This window comes from Rutidosis leptorrhynchoides, chromosome 8, assembly GCF_046630445.1.
Source record: "Rutidosis leptorrhynchoides isolate AG116_Rl617_1_P2 chromosome 8, CSIRO_AGI_Rlap_v1, whole genome shotgun sequence".
Lineage (NCBI taxonomy): Eukaryota > Viridiplantae > Streptophyta > Magnoliopsida > Asterales > Asteraceae > Rutidosis > Rutidosis leptorrhynchoides.
The window spans coordinates 338,882,487-338,906,405 of record NC_092340.1 but is presented as its reverse complement, the minus strand read 5'-3'; the positions used below and the strand labels follow the sequence as shown (position 1 = coordinate 338,906,405).

Sequence of the window (23,919 nt, the reverse complement as noted above, 5' to 3'; positions counted from 1 at the left end):
TCATATAGATATAGAACATGTGTTTAGTTGATTTTAAAAGTCAAGTTAGAAGGATTAACTTTTGTTTGCGAACAAGTTTAGAATTAACTAAACTATGTTCTAGTGATTACAAGTTTAAACCTTCGAATAAGATAGCTTTATATATATGAATCGAATGATGTTATGAACATCATTACTACCTTAAGTTCCTTGGATAAACCTACTGGAAAAGAGAAAAATGGATCTAGCTTCAATGGATCCTTGGATGGCTCGAAGTTCTTGAAGCAGAATCATGACACGAAAACAAGTTCAAGTAAGATCATCACTTGAAATAAGATTGTTATAGTTATAGAAATTGAACCAAAGTTTGAATATGATTATTACCTTGTATTAGAATGATAACCTACTGTAAGAAACAAAGATTTCTTGAGGTTGGATGATCACCTTACAAGATTGGAAGTGAGCTAGCAAACTTGAAAGTATTCTTGATTTTATGAAACTAGAACTTTTGGAATTTATGAAGAACACTTAGAACTTGAAGATAGAACTTGAGAGAGATCAATTAGATGAATAAAATTGAAGAATGAAAGTGTTTGTAGGTGTTTTTGGTCGTTGGTGTATGGATTAGATATAAAGGATATGTAATTTTGTTTTCATGTAAATAAGTCATGAATGATTACTCATATTTTTGTAATTTTATGAGATATTTCATGCTAGTTGCCAAATGATGGTTCCCACATGTGTTAGGTGACTCACATGGGCTGCTAAGAGCTGATCATTGGAGTGTATATACCAATAGTACATACATCTAAAAGCTGTGTATTGTACGAGTACGAATACGGGTGCATACGAGTAGAATTGTTGATGAAACTGAACGAGGATGTAATTGTAAGCATTTTTGTTAAGTAGAAGTATTTTGATAAGTGTATTGAAGTCTTTCAAAAGTGTATAAATACATATTAAAACACTACATGTATATACATTTTAACTGAGTCGTTAAGTCATCGTTAGTCGTTACATGTAAGTGTTGTTTTGAAACCTTTAGGTTAACGATCTTGTTAAATGTTGTTAACCCAATGTTTATAATATCAAATGAGATTTTAAATTATTATATTATCATGATATTATCATGTATGAATATCTCTTAATATGATATATATACATTAAATGTCTTTACAACGATAATCGTTACATATATGTCTCGTTTAAAAATCATTAAGTTAGTAGTCTTGTTTTTACATATGTAGTTCATTGTTAATATACTTAATGATATGTTTACTTATCATAGTATCATGTTAACTATATATATATCCATATATATGTCATCATATAGTTTTTACAAGTTTTAACGTTCGTGAATCACCGGTCAACTTGGGTGGTCAATTGTCTATATGAAACATATTTCAATTAATCAAGTCTTAACAAGTTTGATTGCTTAACATGTTGGAAACATTTAATCATGTAAATATCAATCTCAATTAATATATATAATCATGGAAAAGTTCGGGTCACTACAAAAAGTGATAATGAAAAATTAAGTATGATCATGAATATTGTGTATGAAGATGATAATGTTAAAAGATTATAAACATGAATAATTATTATGATTGATGATTATGATATAGGTTATGAGTTAAACTAGATAATTAAAAGTATATGATTATGATTAAATAGATAATGATTTTATGTACATGAAAAGATTAGTGTTAATATTTGAAAGTGGGTTAAAGAATGATAATGATAATAATATACATGCATGCATGCATACGTACGTATGTACATGTATACATTGTAGATATATGTGTGTGTGTATATGTAAATATATACATACGTGTATAGGTATGTGTATGTATGTATGTATATGTACATATGTATGTATGTATGACTGTGTATGTGTAAGTATATAAGGTTAGTAAACCATAAAAAGAAAAGTAGTAACAAGTGTATATATATGTACCATCTTTTTATTTATATATATGTAACACTTACATATAATATATACATATATATCATATAGTTATGAACGTATACATGTATTATAAGAATAAAGAATATATATATATATATATATATATATATATATATATATATATATATATATATATATATCACATAGATGTATATTTATATATGTAACACATATAATGATAAGATTACATAATAGTTGATCAACTAAAAGTAATTAGAATAACAATATTATTATTATAACTTGTAAACCTATCTATATGGTAACACCTTAATCACAATAAGTTATATTATCACACACATATATATATATATATATATATATATATATATATATATATATAATTATCAAGTACATTAATAATGTGTTATGTGTATACACCTATAACGTGAAGGTTATAATTAAAGATAACGTACAAAGTCTACAAAACATCACCGCTACTTGTGGCCTAGTGTAACGACCCTGGATTTTCCAACGTTTATTTATTAATAATTATTATTATTAATACGTGTGATTAAACGAATGTATGTAATTACATTTACATGTTGCCATGATTGCCCGTACTTGACTTTTAAGTGCCCGAAATGTCTTTGTGACACACGAAACTTCACGAATAATATTTTTAGATATTATTTACATTCATGATTAAATTTATTAATCATTTTAATTAACTAAGACTATTAGTTAGTTACTTGGGATTTAATTGGTTTAACTTGTGATTTATTGAACTTGGGCTTTGTTTAATGTTAATGGACTCATGGTTTTGGGCTTATAAGCCCACCCTACACCTTATTGGACTAACTAGTCCATTACTACTACTTGTAAGTATCATTTGAACATGAACTAGTTGGTTAACTTGTTTAGGAATCTAGTTGCCTGTAATCCCCATGTAATCACCTCTTTTACCCAACTTTTGTAAGACTTTTCTTGCTTGTAACCAAAGAACTACTCCCTCCCCCCTTGTGAGCTGCTGTAACCGTGACCTAGGGAGGGTTACAAGGGATTCAAATCTTTTTTTTTTACTTACTACTTCACTCACATTCTCTCATTCACTACACACACTTACTTGCATACATTTTTTTCTCTCTTTTCTCTCTCATTTTTCTCTCTATCTTGTAAGTGTTTTGAACAACTTGTCATTCTTTTCTTTCTTGATGAAAACCGAATTCAAACACCCCACAATCATCATCATCTTTTGTTATTTGTAGTTTGATTACTTGTTGTTAGTTTGTTACATGTAATTGTTAGTTATTCTTTACTAGTTACAAGATCAAACTTACTAGTTTGATTCTTCATAATGTCTTGTATTTATCAAGAACACAAGAACATAAACTTACTAGTTTATGATTCTACTTTTATTGTTTCAAAAGTTTGTAAGTTCTTGTGTTGTAACTCATACTTGTAGTTCTTGAAGTAAACTTAAAGTTTACTTTACTTAAAGATCAAACCTTGGTTGAATCTTTAAAAGTATGAACAAACCATGAACCTTTTTCTTGTTTACTTAGTTTATTTAGTTACTTGCACTTTAATTTTATGTTTGTTGGTTATTATTGGTCAAGTGTTACTAGTTAACCTTGATCTCATTAATCTTGAACTAAAAGTTAACTTGAAAGTTCAAGAACATATAAATAAGTTTTCTTTAAATATAACTTTGTATACTTATGCTTGATCTAGACTTTTGAGTCTTGGATCTTCAAGATCTAACTAAGAACTATATTCTACACCTTAAGATCTTGATTAGTTAGCTTACTTTCAAGTTTATAGTTCAATATTAACTTTTAAAGTTCATGTAAGTGTTAGATCTAAGACCTTGATGTAACTTTGGTTCATCAACTTCATATAACTCTTAAGTGAGTTGTGCTTCATGTCTTAGACTTGCACTTGGGTTATGATGGTCAAAACTTGGTAAAGATGATGTAGACACATCAATGAGTTGTACACTTGAAGCTATATGCATCAAGGATGAGAACCGTGATGAACATCAAGCACCAAGACCACCGGAACTCACTTAAACTTACTGTTTCTGTCCAAACCCTACTGACCTGCTGTTTCTGTAACAGACCAGTAGACCTGGGCTACTGAGACCATGATTTTTAGATAGAACTTTTCGAGTAGATAACTTTTCATATAGGACTCATCTTAATCCGAGTCACGGTTTAGGATTTATGGCCCTCCGATCGTCACTATGTCCTTTTAACGTTGTGCAGAAATTTCTGACCTACTCGCACTTAGACCGTCGCCGCGGTCAAACAAAGACGAGTTTGCTTCTGGAAATTTTACCACACTTAAGGGACTCATATACGGAGCCATGGACACTGGTCTCAACTTAATTCAGTAAGTGTAGAGGCCGTGGTGACTGATCAAACTCAGCCTTTGTTTTAAACTACTTTCATAAACGAAACCTACTTTACGCCTTTTGTTTGATGATGAATGATGATGACCTTTATGACCTTAAATTACATACTTTTAAACCTATTAAGACGATTTACTGACTTAGTACTATTTGCCTTAGGTTGAGGACCTTCGGACCGTTTACTTGCACACCTTTACCGGACCGACTTTACGACTACATTATCATTGTGAGTTATAGCATTCCCTTTTTACTTTAACTTATTTTGAGAACTGAGAATACATGCGGATTTTATGTTTTACATACTGGGAACGAGTACTTAAACTTATATATGTGTGGGTTATACAACGGCATAAACATTCCCTTTAGCTCGGTAACGTTTAATCATTGGTTTTTGAACCGTGAACGCGAATCTTAGATATGGATCCATAGGGTTTGACATCCCCACTCGGGCTAGTAGCGCTAGCATTTAACGAGTGTTTAATACTTTGTAGACATACGCACTTGCCAAGTGTACTTTCAGGGGGTATAAACGTTAAGTTAGTTACCAAGTGCCCACGGTTAACATATACTTTATCATACTGTTTTGAAACGCTCTTTGTAGCACTGAAATCTCGTGGCCTACCTTACATATTGTTATACTTAAACTATAGCTCACCAACCTTTGTGTTGACGTTTTTAAGCATGTATTTCTCAGGTGCTTGAGGTTGCTTCCGCTGTCTTACCTGTTGTGCTGTAGACACCCGCTGCTTAGAGTTGTCCACGCATGAACTACTTTACTTTGCATTCAAACATTAGTACTTTTGAACTATGACTTGTAACGACCATTGTGGTCACATACACTTATTATTTGCTTCTACTTAGTGAAGCATGCTTTTGAAATGTAAAACATTTGATGTCGGTTATGACATCACCTTTTTATCGTGAATGCAACTTCTTTAATTACAGCATATAGTACTTAACCTTGTAATGATCCTGTTGTTGATGGTCCGTACATGATGATTTAGTACGGGGCATCACACCTAGGGTGGTCCTTGTTGTCTTATGGGAACCGCTTGTGGATTTCGAATGCCATGACTTAGATTCTGGTCAAGAATTCTGGGCGCCCGGTAACAACAGATCATTCGAGTGACATGCATGATAGCAACGAAGTTTGGGCAAGATTGTACAACATCTTTGTGAAAAATTATAACCCGAACATACTAAAACTAGAAACTTACTATAAGTGGAAGCTTTCCATAAATAGTAGGTTTCCAAAGATAGAAACTTTCTAGAAATAGGAACTTTTCTCGGAAACCGTCACTGTTAATATAGTTGCTATATTAATAAACAAACTTTATGTCTGTTAGACATTAACTAATTAAACGTTATATTTCTAGGTTGAGATCCCCAATTACATACTCTGTTCATACTACTTGCGTGGAATAACTTACTTGCTACTAAGGTGAACTTCATAGCCCCACTTTTTAACTATCTTTATATAATTATTTTAAACTTTAGGGTGAGACACATGCTTGCTTTGAAACTGTTTTACGCTTAGACACAAGTACTCGAAAACTGTTTCTGTGCTCACATGCTTTGTTTCTTGCTAAATCCCTGCCATGATATCGTTAATTGCTACTTTGAAACGCAAACTTAGTTATTGTGAGTAGGCCTATTGAGAGCGACATCTCTAACCAGTTGACCGTTGGTCTTTGGTTACATAATAATGATTAAACGACACTGACAGTTCAAGGTGTCATGGGGTAACTTTGTTTAGTTCGATATCATAACTTCAGCACTACTTTTGATAACTAAATCTTGTGGTCTAAAACAATTATAAACCTTTGTTGTTCACTCAACCATTTTTTATTGACACTTTAAGCATGTTTTGTCTCAGGTGAAGATTGCTAGAGATTGTTTGCTATTTGGACTTTGCTGCTTTTGGAGTCCGCATTTTACATTTACATTATTGCATTAAAACAGTTAAGTTTACATTCACATTTTGGATTTACATTTTGGATTTACATTTGTAATGACTTATTACTTTCCGCTGCTTTAAATACATTGGTTTTTATTAAAAAAACGTCTCATTTAGAGTCGTTCTCGCTTTACACTTGTTTTATGATATTGGTTAGTCACATATGACCCCCGGTCCCATTTAGGGGGTGTGACAAACTTATTGTAAGGTAGAAGGTGTGTTTAGTAACTTACAAACTCATCTCTCTTCCGTGCGAAGCTGCAACCCCCAATATATGATTATGGACTTGCTCCGCCCTTGCTCTCTTCCCACAAAGTGATAGTTTCTAAAGTTCATTTATTGAAGACAAGTTAGTAAAATTGATATAGTCACTGATGTCTTTATACAAATTCCACATTCGGAAATCATTTTATTACAAAAATTACTTATTGAATTATACCCAAAAGTTAGGTTGATATAGTTAATTTTTACCTTTGCAATATGTGATCGGAGATGTAAGTTATACAAATTCCATTGAGAATCTGTGAAGTTAAGCGATGCGTTGATCAAGTCAAGCCCTTCCAAAAGCTCATCTTCTGTATATACTATATAACTAACTTCCAATTTTCAGCTAAACGCGATATAAAAGACATCATGATCAGTTCATCATTAAACACTAACCACTTTTACATACTATATAACTAACTTACTCATTTCGAATTATCATGATGCTGATAATACATCTACCGTAACTATCAAAGCAATTTCAACCAAATTCAACACTTTCAAAAATCACACAATCTAACATTTAACACATCTACTGTAACTATCACTTCCTTATCCAAGCAATTTCATCATTGAATTGGCAAATATATAGTTATAAAACGATTTAAATTCAATTATAAGTGGTTCTAGCTCCCATTCTCCCTAATTATATAAAAATAAAACAGAAGATATAATTACAAATAAGAAGAGTACAAATAATTTCGAGCTATACATACCTTTATCAGTGTAAAACGAAAGCATGCACACCACATACCGTTCTGCGACAGCCTGATATTCAATTTGAGAAATAAATCATCATGACTTTTAACTAACATATAGATATATTGAAATCATGAAACTAACTAACCTGCGAATGAAAGACTTAAATCTATCGATGAAAAAGCGTCAAACGATATCAAAGGGAATATGTGACCTGCGAATGAAATAAAGATTTTAATCGATCGGTGTATATGTGAATTGAAGGGAATAATCAGTAGAGGATAACAATTTAGCGCCAGGTGAATTTTGTACGAGTATCAAATGCAATAATCAGCCCCAAACCATTACTCCGTGATGATGTAAACCCTAACGTGAGTAGTTGAACTGTTTGTTTCAAATGCAATAATCCGCCCAAAACCATTACTTCGTGATATTACTCCTCTATCATCGATGTAAACCCTAGCATGACTAGTTGAACTGTTTGTTTGGGCGTGAAATTGAATAGATTAACGGGTACAATAAGGATCGACGTGTTAACCCAATTTAAACGGGTAAAATAAGGATTGGCGGGTTAATCCATTTTAAAATCTTGGAGTTTTTTTTAGCAGTCTAAGCGTCAAAAAGAAGTTTACTTAAAATATTGACTTTTAATTTTTGACTGTGTAAAGTGTCAAAAAATAACAATATCTTAGATTTATTAATTTTAATTTTCTGACTATTTCAAATGAAACCAATTGATTACATTTTTGACGGCTAAATATGTTTATATATCTTTAACAATGTTAAGTGTCAAAATTATTTAAATTGAGTCAATAATTTTTTTTACAGGAACACACGTCAAAAAGTAAAGAAAAAAATGACACTTGCATAAAGCGTAAAAAAATAAGTGTCAAAAAACCAATATTTTTTTTGTAGTGTAAGTTGTCACAAATAAATAAGAATAATAATATAAATTTTCTTCATGACCTTAACCTTTGCATATAAGAAAAAAATATATATAAATAGTAAGAAGTAAAACTCAAGAAAAAATACAATATAATGATGAGATTTCTTAACCGTGTTTATTTGATCGTTATTAATATTGGATAGATGGAGTATAAAGTTACAATTTATTTAATTTGTAGCTTTGATTTTTTAACTTCTATAATTACATATATTTTGGAAATAATGATAACCTTATTAGATGTAGTTAATGTAAATAAATAAGTTAAATCTGGATATTATTACTGACGTCTGCGTATTAAATTTTTTCTAAGTATTTAAATTACTAAATTATGTGGATTTTTAAATTATTGAAATTTAAATTATGAGAATCTGGTAGGTTTAACAAGTTTTTATTTTTTTTATTTTTTTTTATTTTGTTAAGCATGATATATGTAAAATATTTTAACGAGAACCATATGGTTTTACACAACGATTTGATACATTATTGCCAAATTTCTTTTTATGTTTCTTCGCCCAGCGAAACGGGCCCGCCATTTTCTAGTTATTGACATTTCTATACAATATTGCGTTGAGTATATTACAAAAATGGATTTGATACTAAGTTTTTAAGTTTTTGAGTTCAGTAGGTAGGTATCGTGTTATTGTACACTTTGGCGATGTTTTGTGAATACTAAATAGGGAAGGGATGGACGTTAATGATGTAGTGATTTTCTTGAGTATATATAATATATAATAATTACGAGCAGTTTGTTACGGAGTACATGCCAACTTCAATGGAAAAGATCAACCAAAACACTATATGAAATGTGGTTATAATTACTTAAAATCGAAAGTGACTAATAATTATTATCTTATTTGAAATATATGTTAAAACATGCTTTATATTACTTATTGTGTGGCCTACTAAATAAGCAATGAAAATAAAAACCAGGACCAAACAGTCTCTCCATATCTCCCCACCAATCATCGAACAGGGAAACTACCTAGGCAGTTGCAACTCCTCCGATTTCAGCTAACTTGATAAGTGAGGATTCCTTAAATCCAGCTAGTCGGTCAGATATCTGACGCACATATTCAGTTAGAGTCCAATACCGCTGCAATCGGAGCAGCTCGTTCTTATCCATTAGAGTGTGTTCAAGCGCGAATCTGACATCATGCATGCAAGTCACAATCTCATGTATGGTCACGGTCGTCGGCAGTGGATCCAGTCGCTCAATTTCTGGTTCTTCTTTTATAACATTTTCGGGATGAACCTCCTTTGAATTCAAACTCACGCTCCTCAAGAATTGCTCAATTTCATCTATTAGGTCAAGTAACATCTGGATATTTTCACTTAGATTTGGTTCCTGGTTGAATTTTTCCAACTTATTCCCAACACTTAGAGAATATTTATAAATCAATTCGAGATTTGTCAACCACGTCAAAAGATAAAGTGCGGTATAGGATGTGGTATAGGGCAGCTGTTGTTTGGACGGTGACGGCTCTGTTTTGGGTTTTTCTTCTTCTTGAGTCAAAAGTTTTGCGTTGTTATACTCACTAACGCTAATCGATCTTCTCCTGTCCAATAACGATTCCTCCTCATCACATTTGACCTGCAAGTGATGGGCTATTAAGGTGACGTAATGACCCCCACAGATTGGGCTGTTGCGATCCACACCAGTGGCCCAATGTTTGAGATAGTAGGCCACACAATAAGGAATGTTGACACGTTTGTCTATGGACATCATTTTGTGCAGGAACCAAAGGTCAGATAACAAGACCTTGTCCGTGTCCTCTGTTCGATGAGTAATATTATGGGTCAAAACCAAGTGGGATAGACGGAGAGTTTCAAAATCAATATCTAAACACGAGACATTACCGGGGGACCAAGTGGACCCGGAGGATTTGCTAATAAATTCCCAAAATTGATCTGCTTTATAATAATGAAAATCATCTTCATTCATATCAGAAACCCCCCGCCCACAATCTGCTTTTTTATAAAGATAATCATCTTCATTCATATCAGAAACCCGAGCACCCAACCAGATGTAATCTCTAAAGTGTTTCTCATCCATCTGTTTGCGTGTGTAGATTTTTAAGCACCTCGTAAAATCCATCAAAGACATCCGTTGCACCTTGCCACCCAATTTAAATCTCATAAACTCCTTATCATCCATGTCATTCGGTTTTACTTTTAATTTGTAGGTGGAATGAAACTCCCGGCAAACTTCCGGATAAATAGGCAGCTCCGCATGCTTAACAACTAACTCTTTCCAGTCCTCATAAAAGCATATTTTTCCTACATATGGTCTGTAGTATTGTGTCAGCAAGGAATTTAACACACTGTCTAGACATTCTTTAGTCAGAGGTTCCCAATCAACAATCCAGGGCGCAACAACCTTTTTATTTATCATCAACTCATGTTTCTCGGATATTATCTGCAGCAACCAACAAACATGTGGATGATATGTTGTAAGTTTTAGCAATATATATCCCAATTAATTATTAAAACCAAGTAAGTAGTAGATCATGTATGTAACCAGTCGCAATGCCTTGCCATTAGCAACAAGTTAACATAACATCATACATTTATCCTAACTACAATGAACACCATACATATACATTTAAATCAAAAGTTACAGCCATTATCAAACTACCTCATGACTACTGATCATATTAAACCATCAATTAGATGCATATCAAGCACAAGTAACATGTGAATTTCGTCTCTAACAACAATTTCCACCCAAAAATGCACAAGCCCTAAATTCCAAAATCATGAACAATTAGCAAATAAACATAGATATTAAACGAATTAACAGGATAAAAAAGGACAACTATTCAGCATATAATCGATTAAAGAAACAAAAACAATCACCCCCACCACCTTAAAACTTGTAAATACCGATTTCTAAATCAAATATAATATGCATAGTGATAATGCGTACCTTCTGCCTCTCATGCATGTTTAATTAGGAGGAAGGAGGTTGATTTGGCCGGCCGTATGTTTGAGAGAAAACTGCTGGATGTGGTTTTCAAATTAGGGTAAATTGCTGTAGAATTTTATGAATATAAATACAAGAACACAACAGATTATACGAATCAACCAACCACTATTGTTTATTAGCCTTTAATGAAAGAGCAGACAGTAACATCAACTTGTTACAAATTATACAAGACCACTAACTTCTCAGTTCATCAACTAGATGAATCTGATAAAAAAAATATGAAGAAATACGCAATCGAATAGTAGAGAAAGACTGGAAAGAGTTTTAATGATCGAGTACAGAAATTGAGATTATGACTTAACCCTAAAACCATCAGCTTAATTATATAGCTTTTGAATAAACACAAAACAACCTCCTTTTATTCTATCTTATCAATTCCAGTCCCTCTAAAAATAAAGTTGAGCCAAAGTGCATCCCACTATTGTGTTAACTTAGATATCAGATACCTTATTCGATATAAGCATTTCACATGATTTGCACGGGCTCAACCCCTTCAATAGACAACAATAAACTGCTAATTGCATCAGCTACTACTACTACTAGCAAACTGCTCACAATCAAATCCTGCACTTAAACAATTCAAGTAAGAACAAAAGAAAAAGTAATATAGATAATTAGATTGGACATATATATTTCAACACCCTCCCTCAATCTAATTATCAATAAACATCAAACAACTTTAGCTTTATTTAAGTTTATTTACACTCAACCCTTTGGTAAAGACATCAACTACATTTTCATCGGAATGAACTTTTACAAGTTTTACAACACCCTTACTAATTTCTCTTACAAAATAGAATTTAAGGAAATTTGTATAGCATCCTTATTATCAATATTAACATTGATAGGTAAGTTCACTTTTATTTTATAATCATCCAACAGTTTCAGAATCCATATGATTTCACATGATACAGTAGCAAAGGCTTTATATTGTACTTCTGCTGAACTTCTAGAAACTGTTGATTGTTTCTTGCTCTTCCATGAAACAACATTATCACAAAAATAGACAACATAACCTGTAATAGACTTTCTTAACATTAATCCTTTTGCCCAGTCAGAATCTACATATGCTTCAAGATTAAAAGAGTCTTTTTTACTTAAAAGCAAACCTTTACCAGGAGACTTCTTGAGATACCTCAAAAGTCTCATATCTATACACATATGACACTCTAAAGGAGAGTGCATAAACTGACTCAAAACCTGTACAACATATGCAATGTCTAGTCTGGTTAGGGTTAGGTAAATAAGTTTTCCCACAAGCTTCTGAAAGTTATTGACATTTTTAACAGGTGTTTCAATTTTGTTTAAAACCACAGTTGACTCAATTGGAGTCCCCGCTTGCTTACAACTTGTGAAACCAAATTCATATAACAACTCAAGACAATATTTTCTTTGTGAAAGACACAAGCCCTCACCAACAGTAAGAACTTCTATACCCAAGAAGTATTTCAATTCTCTTAGGTCTTCAATTTTAAATTTGGAACTTAAAAACTTTTCTACATTTTTTAATTCCGTAACATTACTTCCAGTTAGTACTATGTTATTAACATAGACCAACAAACTAACAAAAACACCACCATTATCTTTTATAAACAATGAATAGTCATTCTTACTTTGATCAAAACCATACTCAATTAGAGCATATGTAAGTTTTTCACTCTATTTTCTTGGTGCTTGCTTAAGTCCATAAAGAGACTTAACTAACTTGCACACTTTGTTACTACCAGTTTCATAATAACCAAGAGGTGGGTCATATAAACATCCTCTACTAAGTTTCCATACAAAAAAACATTATTAATATCTAGTTGAAACAATTTCCACCCTTTTTGTACGGCTAGACTAATACACTACTACAAAAATCGCCATTAAGACGTGTTAAAAAAGCCTTTTAGACGTGTTTTCCAACACGTCTAGATGTGAACACTAATTGGTCGATGTTAATTAGAGCAGTTCAAGGAACCGATCTTAAAACTCTTATTTACACGTGTTCCGTTATTTGCAATTTGACGTGTTTCGTTAGTTTTAATTAGACATGTTTCGTTATTCCGTTAGTTCAATTACACGTGTTCCATTGGTTAACCCTGGTTAAAATTTATAATATTTCAACTAACATACCTGCCAAATGTTTTGCCACATAACACCTTGATATGCGGAAAACATACCTAATCTTATTGTAATATGATTACGAATTCGTCCACAGAGAGCAGTGTTCAAGATTTTAAAACTAATAATTATTCTAAAAACAAAGTTGTAAAAATGGGGGTTTTGATTTAAAACTAATTAACGCAAAGTAAATAAACAAGAATTCAAATGAGACAAGGGTATCCACCTAGAATCAATTCCCTAGGATCCGAATTGCTTCAATTAAAACAGATAAATCATGTGACTCAGTCCAGTTTTATTTTCATAAAACCTAGGCTACTTCGGTGTCCCTATGTAACCTCACGATTGAAAGAACTAAACGCAAACCAATCACCAATTATGTTCCTACTTCGGTGTCCCTACGTATTCACACAATTGTCTAGATCACACAAGGTGTTCAAGCATAAGTTATTAATCGTCAATTAACTATCGTTAACTAATAAATAACCTATGTGGCGGGTTCAATTCGAATAATTCAATCAACAATGGATTTTTCAACCAAGCACACAATCAATTAAATAATAATCATTCAAGATGTCAGTTTGTGAAGGATAAATTAGTGTCCCTTTTTAGCTTCACGATTACCTACTCGATTAATGGGTCAATTGTTATCGTTTACTTGTAGTTTAGTGTCCCTTATACAATTCAAGGAATACTAAATCATGTGTCCATAACCTAGCAAGTCTATCAATCACTTAACTGTCGTTAATTAATCAATAAAACATACAATTGAGGGATTAATCAATGGGAGTAATAAAAACCAACAATCAAAAATAATTACAATTATGTAGAAACCATAAAAATAAGCAATCCATCACCTAGGTTTAATCATCTAGGTGGATACAAAAAGATTTAGCTATTCATAGACAAAAACAACTCATCAATTGAAATAAATATAATCATGACGTTCATCAGTATATAGATATAAACACAAGATAGAAAAGAATTATACCAAGTGTGTTGAATATCTATGAACAAGCTAAAAGTTTCACCTCCTTTTTTCCTTTGCTGTGGTCGATCAAGATTTCAAAAACCCCAAGTGAGGTCACGGCTTAACAGCCGCACACCAACACTCTTGCCCAAAAAGAAATATTAAACTAAAAAAAAACTAATTCTAATCGATCTCCTTGAAAACGTAAGGCTCCTCTTTAAATAATACAAAGTCGGTGGACTTGTGGAAAGCATGCACCCATTGAAATATTCAGTCCAAAATTTAACATGCCCACTTCTATTTTTAACGTGCAATTGGCCCAATAAGCTAGTATGCAACTAACTTAATATTCTCGCGATCGGGACACGCACTTCGCGACGGAGAAACTCACTAAAAACAGCATCTCTAATTTTTTTCGTTGAACAGTTGAAATCTTCACTTTAACATACCTTTGAGCTGAAATCTTTGTTAAAATCACTCATAATAACCAGAAACTATTTCTTGAACCCAAACCATCATTTTAGCTTGAATACGAACAAAAGTCTTCAAAAAGTGTCCAAAGTAATAATATTGAGAATCGATAACGCTAATAAAAATATATATAAATTGGGCGTTATCAAATTCCCCCACACTTGAACCTTGCTTGTCCTCAAGCAAATCTATCTTCAAATAATATCAACTAGTGCAAAGATAAACATACCCGAACAAGTCAGAATCAAGACATACCGATATCATCTTCAAAAGCAATAAATCTGTATCATGTAGTCTTCAACAAAAACAAATGCAAAGTTCAAGCCTTCAATCAAAACCAATCATCAAACTCGTGATTACCCAAAAGCTTCAATACCCCGAATCAAAGTCAACTCCATCAAAATCAACTCAAAATTATTGTTCACCAAGGAATCTATCGTGCACAAAGTATATGCCTTCAAAAAGTATGCTTCTTTCATCAACCCGCAATGGCTATCCCTCTTTCACCTCCATGCCCCCAAAACACCAATGATTCGTCAATTCCATATAAAATCGTCAATTCAAAAAATTGGGTTAAGGTGGGTGTGCCAAAGCATAGGGGACTGGTTACCCCTATCTTTATGGTCAATCCGGGCATAGGATAACCGGCACTCATCAAGCTTTCTATCACAACTCTATGGTTTCTCTCATAGTAGGGCGAAAGCATTGACGGAGATTCGTGGAATTAGTGCCGCATGTGGCTAATTAAGAGGTCCATCAATTCCATGATTAGGCTCAAAAGCCGGTGTGCATACAAGCCTTTTCGATTATGAGACAGCCGCACGGGTAGTTGCACTTAAGCGACCTACCTTGGGTGTAAATTTTTCGGGGGGTCTATTACACGAAACCTGAAAGACATTACTTTCAAGCAATGGTCTTTTGAAACAAACTTTACTTGTAAGACTTTACTTACAAGTTCAGAAGACTTTACTTCCTAAGAACAACATGGGAGGACTCGATTCTCCCGGAAGTGTATAACACTTGTTTAAAGTTTTATTTAAGGTCCTTGGGCCCCACTTTCCACGCATCTTAGCTTTTATGCTAATTTTAAGAAAATGTAGGAAGCAGATACTACATTCCCGTATTTTAAAGGTTACCATGGCTTTTGGCCATGGCGTGCGTTGTCTAAGCAAACGCTAGCACGAAGCCATTGCTCTTACATAAAAAGACAGCACGATTGAAGCTCAAGGCTCCTCTTTCCACAGTACGATACATCGTCGTAAAACATCGTGAAATGATGAATTAACCAATGTCAGTATGAAATGATGTAGATTAGGAAGTCTCCTACACCAAGTAAGACGGGCATTCGGAAGACTTGACTTCCTTTATGGATGCACTTGAATCATCCTACAATTTCAGTTTTTTTTGAAAATCCTGGAAGACTTTGCTTCCTTATTACACACACTCATGCAAATAAAATACAAAACACCAGAATCAATGTTAGGACCCCGAAGTTGTATAGTGTTAATGTGAAAATAAGCTTAAATGAAGGTTCCTTAGAAGAGGGCTATATAAGGAACCTAAGTAGTCCTAATTAGATAGTCATTGCATTGTAACTGAGTTCTAGAAGCTGTGGAATGTAATTGTACCGATTCTCTCTAATACCGAGTCTCATTCCTATCTACCGAATCTCTCTTTATCTTATCATTTCTCTCAATCTCAACATGATCTGACCTCTTATTTGGTATCAGAGCTTCCAGGAAGTGATTCTACATCACTATATCGATCCAGAGATTGAAGATTACAAAATCTGATTACTCTCGGTATTTTGAATCACATTCGGTATCCTCGAATTTGATAATCTGACGTTCAGATTCTTGTGATAAGTTAAGCAAAGGTGCATTAGGTATTTTAGAAAGAGTTTCGATCATCATTACATCTTTTTAACTTCAATTATGGAGAATCAAGTTGATTTTTAGAGTTTGTGGCTAAAACTCTCGGTATTGCTTAATTCAAGCTTGATTCTGGATTTTTGTGAAGATTTAAGGATTCAGTTGTGTTCGTTAGGTGTTAAATCACATTTCTGATGGTTCAGTTTCTTCAATTCATTAAGTTTTGAAGATTTGATCAACACTCGGTATCGTAACTGCTATACCGAGTCTGCTTCATTACTTAAATTCATCTTAAGTGTTGCAGATTGTGGTGTGATTGTGATTCTATCACATTCGGTTTGACCATACGCAGCTAATTGGTGTGGTTTGAGAAAGGATTCTGTCATATTTCTAAGTTTTAAAATTAGACTCGGTATTTTCAACTGCTACAGTTGACATTCGGTATCCTATACTTTCGGTATCTTTGATATTTTGTGTGATACTAACGTGTTTCCTTGTGCAGCAAGGTTACAGAATCAAATTCAAAAGGATTGAATTGAGATTGAACTTCAAATTCTTACAGAATCTGACTACCGAATCATATACAGAATCTGAGTTTCTGTGTCACTTAATTCATTGTTTTAAGTGGTTACAGGCTAGAATTCTTGTGGTTACCGAATCTATACTGAATCTGGGTGTGTCTCTTGTATTTCTGATCAGTTTCTTTTACAGAATCTGATATACCGAATCTTTACCGAATTTGCTACTTTACCGAATCTGCTACAGTACCGAATCTGTTACAGAATCTGACATTCTGATCAAATTGTTGTGATTTTTCATCTGAGATTTGTGTAATACAGAATCTTTACCGAATCTACCTCATTTTCAAGATGTCTACTCAAGATACTTTGATCATTGGATCAGATTCCCATCCTCCAGTGTTGTTTGATAGCAAGTACACTCAGTGGCTTCACCGTATCACTCAGTACATAGACTATAAGGGTGAGAAAGCAAAGTACATTTGGGCTTCTCTGAGAGATGGTCCAGTTGTTTATTATCATCCGGATACTGGTATGCCAATTCCAGTCTATGAACTTTCTGGTGATAAGCGTGAGAGAGCTCAGGGTGACATAGAGGCAAAGAATATTGTTATGCAAGCTATCCCGTATGAATTGTTTGAAAATTTTGATAGCAACACAACAGCAAAAGATATATGGGATGAGATCAAACGACAGCAAGAAGGTTATGACATGTCAGATGTTACTAAATTGAATAAGGCTCTGGGATTCTATGAAGATTTCAAGCAGGAAACTGATGAACCACTCAAGGATACCTATCGTCATTTCAATGGTGTTCTCAATGAGTTGAAAAGGTGCAAGATCATAAAAGTAAATACTGAAGTCAACATGAAGTTTCTCAAAACGCTCAATGCTGATTGGCTTCCTTATGGAACCATTGTTCGATCTACTAAAGAGATTGACAAGTTGACTATTCATGAGCTTGTTGGAGTTCTTATGCATTACCAACCTGAAGTGTCTAAACTTCAAGAAGGAAGGAAAGAGTCTTCTCCGGGTGATCCACTTGAGCTAATTGCTAAAAAGAAGAGCAAATCGTTGACGTCTTCCAAAGGCTTGTCCAAGAAAGTGCTTGTTGAAGAATTAACTGATTCAGAAGATTTGAATCTTTCTGATGTTGATGATTCTCACCTTGAATTAGTCAAGATGGCAGCCATGTTCACAAAAGCCTTGAACAAACACAAGTTTAAAGGCAAATCAAGCAATCAACGCAAAAACTCATCATCTTCCTCGTACTACAAGAAAGCTGATCAATCTAAACAACAACGTGCTGATGATTCCAAGAAGGAAGATTCAATTTGTTTCAATTGTGGCAAAGCTGGTCATTACTCTCGTGAGTGTAAGATGCCTAAGAAGAAGGACGCAGCTTACTACAAGAAGAAAATGTTGATGGCTAAGATTGTGGAAACTGGGGGAGAGCTAAAACCGGTTGATGATACTTGGTTTAACTGGACTGACGATTCAGATTCAGAGGTGGAACATGCAAATGTTTGCAAGGTGACAAAGCTCATCAAAGCTAAGGAAGCAATGGAGAATTCTGACTCAACATCCGATGATGATGAGGTACAATCATCTTAAATCTCACCTGATTTTATCAAAATGCAAAATGACTTGATGAAGAATCTGGTCTCAATGTCAAAAGAAGTCAAAGGCTTAAAATCTGAAAACAAGGTTTTAAAAGATAAAATCAAAATGAATGAGACCAGAACTTCCTCATCCAAATTGCAAACGGATGTGCAACAATTGACTCTCCAACTCAACTCTAAGGAAACTGAGTTGGAAGATCTGAAAAAGACAATTCAACCAATTAAAGTTGAAAGAACTGATTATCATTTAAAATCGGAACGACTTGCAGAAAAAGTTCAATTTTTAGAAAAAGATCTTTCTGATTTGAAAAACCAACATGAACCCACACTTTCAAAACTAAACAAGAAAATCGTTCAATTGGAAAACACCATAATTGAAAAGAACACTGAAATTTCTTTATTGTCAAAAGAATCTTTTCAAATGAAAGCACAACTTGCTCGATATGAGGAAAAACTCTATCGAACAGAGCAATCTAAAGCTATCATGGATATGGAACTTTCAAAACAAACGATTTTCATGAATAGACCAAAAACGATTCATGGTGAAAAGTGGGGGTTGGGTTATGAAGATCCGAAAATTTTGGAAGATGCTTCCAAAAAGATTCCAGGATTATATCATCCTGATTATTTTCAAGCTGGTTTACTATCGCATTTTGTATATGCTTCTGATGCTGATTTTGATGATATTATTGTAAATCGTAAATCTAGGAAATACCATCAAATTAGCTTAATGTATGAAAAAATCAATGCTAAGATAGGTAAATCGAATCCTGATTTCTTGAAAAATCTTGTTGAAACTGAAAAGAACATGTAACGTGAAGATTATGTGCCTAAGCGTAGACTGGTTTATATCCCAACACTCATGCTAGAGAAATACATTTTAATGCTTGAGAATGAAGTGTTTAACAAACCTAGTTCTAGCATTACTGCAATAGATGAGGTGTTTGATGAACCAATTTTTGATGTGAAATCAATTCTACCAACTTTACCTGCATGTCCAGATGATGTTTTCCGTGCAGACCTAGCACATGAACTAACTGTCTTCTTTGAGACAGATTCTCTAGGTCAAAATTCTTTAGATGATAAAGTAGAACCTCATGATGAACCGAACATTGAACCTTTGATAGATTTTGAAAGTCAACTTGATCCTTTGCATGATTATTACTTGCATTTGCCTGCTGTACGTAGTTTGAATCGTATATGTAACGACCCAACCCGTTAACCATCCGAAAACGTGCCACAAAAAAAATTCTGAAACAGTTGATCTGGACGGCGTCCAAAAGCTTGGACGGCGTCCAGCTCTTAAGACTGGGACGGCGTCCAGACGTCCGGGACGGCGTCCAGATGTACTAAAACATTCTGATCAGTTTTTCGAACTCACGCGGGCGAAAACCCGCTTCCCGACACTTTTAAACCAAAACACTTTCACAATATATTACAATAGTTTAAACTAAGAGTTTTTCACAATAAAAACCGAGTTTTACGACACCGGGCCCACATCGACCCAAAATACCATAAGTGACTATTTCGACCCATTAGTTTATACAAAAACATAGACCGAGCATGGGATTGGGGACACGCTACCCAATCCTAATCAAATCCAAAAGCAAGTCTTCTAAAGCAACTACGCAAGTCCACTAGTCCCCGCGCTTACCCGAGCCACCGCCTCCGTGCAATCTATAAAAATGTAAACAACGAGAGGGTAAGCTAACGCTTAGTGAATGATAATATACTACATACATATATATGTATAAAATAGACACGCCACACAAATATCAAATACCGCATACCAAAGCATCCAAGTATAAGGCAAGCTAAGCTAAGCATACCGTAGTCACTAAGCAACAAGCTATAGATACATCAACAAATATAAGTTCACCAACGACGATGTGAACAACGCCAAGAAGCTACACCCGGAGGGTTAGCTACATCACGACAATAAAATAATATGTATATAACAATATATAAACGAATAAGGTTAACCCCTTAACCCATTACCGAATACCAAACACCACAATGAAGATTGGCCGAACAACCCGAGCCTTAGTGAATTCGCACAACCCGATATTCACTTCTTCACTAATTCAACAACCGAGGTTGGCCGAACTACCCGAGCCTTAGTGAATTCGCACAACCTGAGATTCACTACCTCATCACAAGATGACCGAACAACCCGAGTCATCATGAATCCGCACTACCCGAGATTCACTTCTCAACATCAAACCCACGGTCACGGGATTATAAAATCCACCACATCGGGGTTATCCACATCACAACAATATCAACCCTTCGCCTTTGGGGTTATAACATCCAAATCACAACCACGTGTGATAACGTACACACAACGTGTACCTCGCCAAAGGTAAACAACCAAAACGCACAACAGTGCCAATTGGACCTATACACAAGTCCATCAAATCCACCTATATGTGAAGTGAGCTCTATAACCGAGAACCACTTCACCCGACCCGCACCCATCCTACACATACATATGCACATAGGATATTAACACTCACCTTGTCGCCTTGATGAATGCTTCCAAAATAATCCGCAACTCGTCAATGGAACGTACCTATTCCATTATCACAATACAAACAACACAATTAGGGTTGACTTACAAACCAACCCAATTGACCCTTAGTGCAATTTCGACCCAAATGCACTTTCAAGCACAAACCGCGCCATAACTAACCAATAATCACTAACACGAGTGAAAATGGTCCTAACACACCAATTAAACCCGAACACAAGTGTTAAACACGTGTCATACCCATTTTGACACCAAAATCCTAATTTGACCCATTTCAAAATTAGGCAACCAAACACACCCAAAAGTGTTCCAACACTTCAATAATCACTAAACCTAGTGATTAAACTCAAGATCAAACCCTAATCAAGGCTAAAATGTCAACCAACCCAAAACCCGCCAAGTGACAAGATTAACAAGTCACCATGAACCTACTTCATCATCTAAAAGGGTTTCACAACAATCTTGCTCAAAACCCTAACTTGAACATCAAATCTAACAAATGAAATTCGAAGTTTGAGCTTACCAATACCACCACAACGTAGCTAGGAGCGAGATGAACAACTTTAGAACCCGAGCTTTTGCGAGAATCCGACTCCTCCTTCTCCAAATCCACCTCTCTCTCTAAAACCTCTCTTCTCTCTCTAGATAAGGTTGAGAGTGTTTTTGGTTGGTGAGAAATGATCCAAAGTGATCAATGAATCAGCCTTGAAGGCTCCAAACCGGCACCCAAGTGAATTTACAATTTTACCCCTTTTAAAATCTTAAAATAACCCAGCTGGCCCGACAGACAAACTGAACGACGTCCCAATTTCTGGACGGCGTCCAGCCTTTAACGTCTGGACGGCGTCCCAATTTCTGGACGGCGTCCAGCCTTTAACATCTGGACGGCGTCCCACCATCCTGGACGGCGTCCCGAACAACTAAAAAGTCAGAAACAGGATTAGGGTCTTACAGTATAGTAGCTCAACTTGAACAGGAGAATATTGACTTGCAACTTAAGTGCCAATCATTAGAACAAATGCTTGCTTTGTGTGATAAATTGCCTTCACTGCCTAAGAAAGAATGTACTTATGCTTTTAAGGAGGGTGAAGTGATAGTTTCTGCTGAAGAATTATGTCTTGAGATTAAAAGCTTAAAACAAAAGATAATTCAAATGAAACAGGCTAACACACTTAAGCAAACGTCTAATGTTGCAACCAATGTGCTTGAATGTACTGGTGGGATTACTAAGAAGGGGAAGGGAACAACAACATCTAAGGATGTAAAACCCATTACTATTCTTAAAAATCCTCTACGTTCTCAATTTGGCAATCATGGTTCGAAAGTTGTTTCTACAACTCAGTATATTGTTAAAAAGGTTCATTCTCTAAATGGTTCTGTGTTAACTGAAAAGATTCCTATGATTCCTATGACAAAAACTTCAAAAGAGAGTCTTTTAAAGAAATCAGTTAAGTCCACAACACACACAAGTTCTAAACCTGATTTAAGTGAGTATGATGCAAAAGAACGTACAATCAAATTGGAAATTCTGCAAAATCAGTCATCTCATGTGTCAACTGAAAAGTTTGGACGTCTTACTAACAAAGGTGTTTTTCGTGTCACAGGTCATAATCCAAACATGAATTACAAATCTGTATGGGTTCCTAAGTCCACGACTAAGAAAGTAGCAACCAAACCAAAGCAATCTGCTAGTCGGCCTAGGAAATCATCTCATGTTTTTCAATTTTCATCTGTGAACAAAACATCTACTTGGAATAAATTGTGTGTTAATACTTCTGATAACGATGTAAAGATTGATATTGCGTATGATGCTTCATGTAATGTGGTTTTAAATGATGCTTTATTGTCTAAACTGCATGATGCTTTACGTGATTATTTCATCATTGATCCAAAGTTTGTTGTTAATCCAAAGTTTATTGTTGGTACTAACCGAAAAGGACCCAAAAAACTTTGGGTACCTAAACTCTAGGAAATTCACATTTACAGGGTTTCGACGTCTATGTTTGGTATATCGATTCCGGTTGTTCTCGACACATGACGGGCGATAAATCCTTGCTTATCAACTTCATTGACAAATTCCTAGGAACGGTTACATTCGGAAACGATGAGATTGCAACAATAACGGGTTACGAATATTTTGTGCAAAATGGCATAACAATCAAACGGGTTTCATATGTTGAGGGTTTGGGGTGCAGTTTATTTAGTGTGAGCCAATTCTGCGATGGAGATCTCCAAGTTCTGTTTGAACATCGACAATGCTCGGTGCAATCCACCGAAGGGAATGATCTTCTTGTTGGTAAACGTTGTGCTTCACTATATACTATTGACCTCAATGATGCACCATCACATGCAACTATGTGTTTGGCCACTCGTTCTACCAAAGAAAATTCATGGTTATGGCATCATCGGATGTCACACCTGAATTACAAGGGTATCAATCGACTAGTCTCTAAAGATTTAGTTGATGGTATTCCAACCTTTCAATATGATAAGCATCATGTGTGTCCATCATGTGCGATGGGTAAGCTGAAACAGACTAATCATTCGCTTAAGCAAAACTCCAGTACTTCATCGTCTTTGCAATTATTGCATATGGACTTATGTGGACCCATGCGTATTTCTAGCCTCGGTGGCAAGAAACATGTGCTTGTCATTGTTGATGACTATACCCGGTTTACATGGAT

The 23,919-nt window shown here is 34.6% G+C and overlaps 1 protein-coding gene across 2 annotated transcripts; it reads right to left on the bottom strand.

Annotated features, from left to right (window-relative positions):
* Positions 1-9,140: 9,140 nt before the first annotated feature.
* LOC139862019 (uncharacterized) lies at positions 9,141-11,280 on the bottom strand. Of its 2 annotated transcripts, none has more exons than XM_071850559.1 (2): positions 11,091-11,280; positions 9,141-10,580 (listed from the first exon to the last, which is right to left on the bottom strand). In XM_071850559.1, the coding sequence occupies exons 1-2, from the start codon at positions 11,106-11,108 to the stop codon at positions 9,147-9,149; spliced, it is 1,452 nt and encodes a 483-aa protein (XP_071706660.1). In that variant the 5' UTR covers positions 11,109-11,280; the 3' UTR covers positions 9,141-9,146. The 2 variants fall into 2 exon arrangements, with proteins under 2 accessions (XP_071706660.1, XP_071706661.1); XM_071850560.1 differs by lacking the exon at positions 11,091-11,280 and adding an exon at positions 10,800-10,832.
* Positions 11,281-23,919: the final 12,639 nt, after the last annotated feature.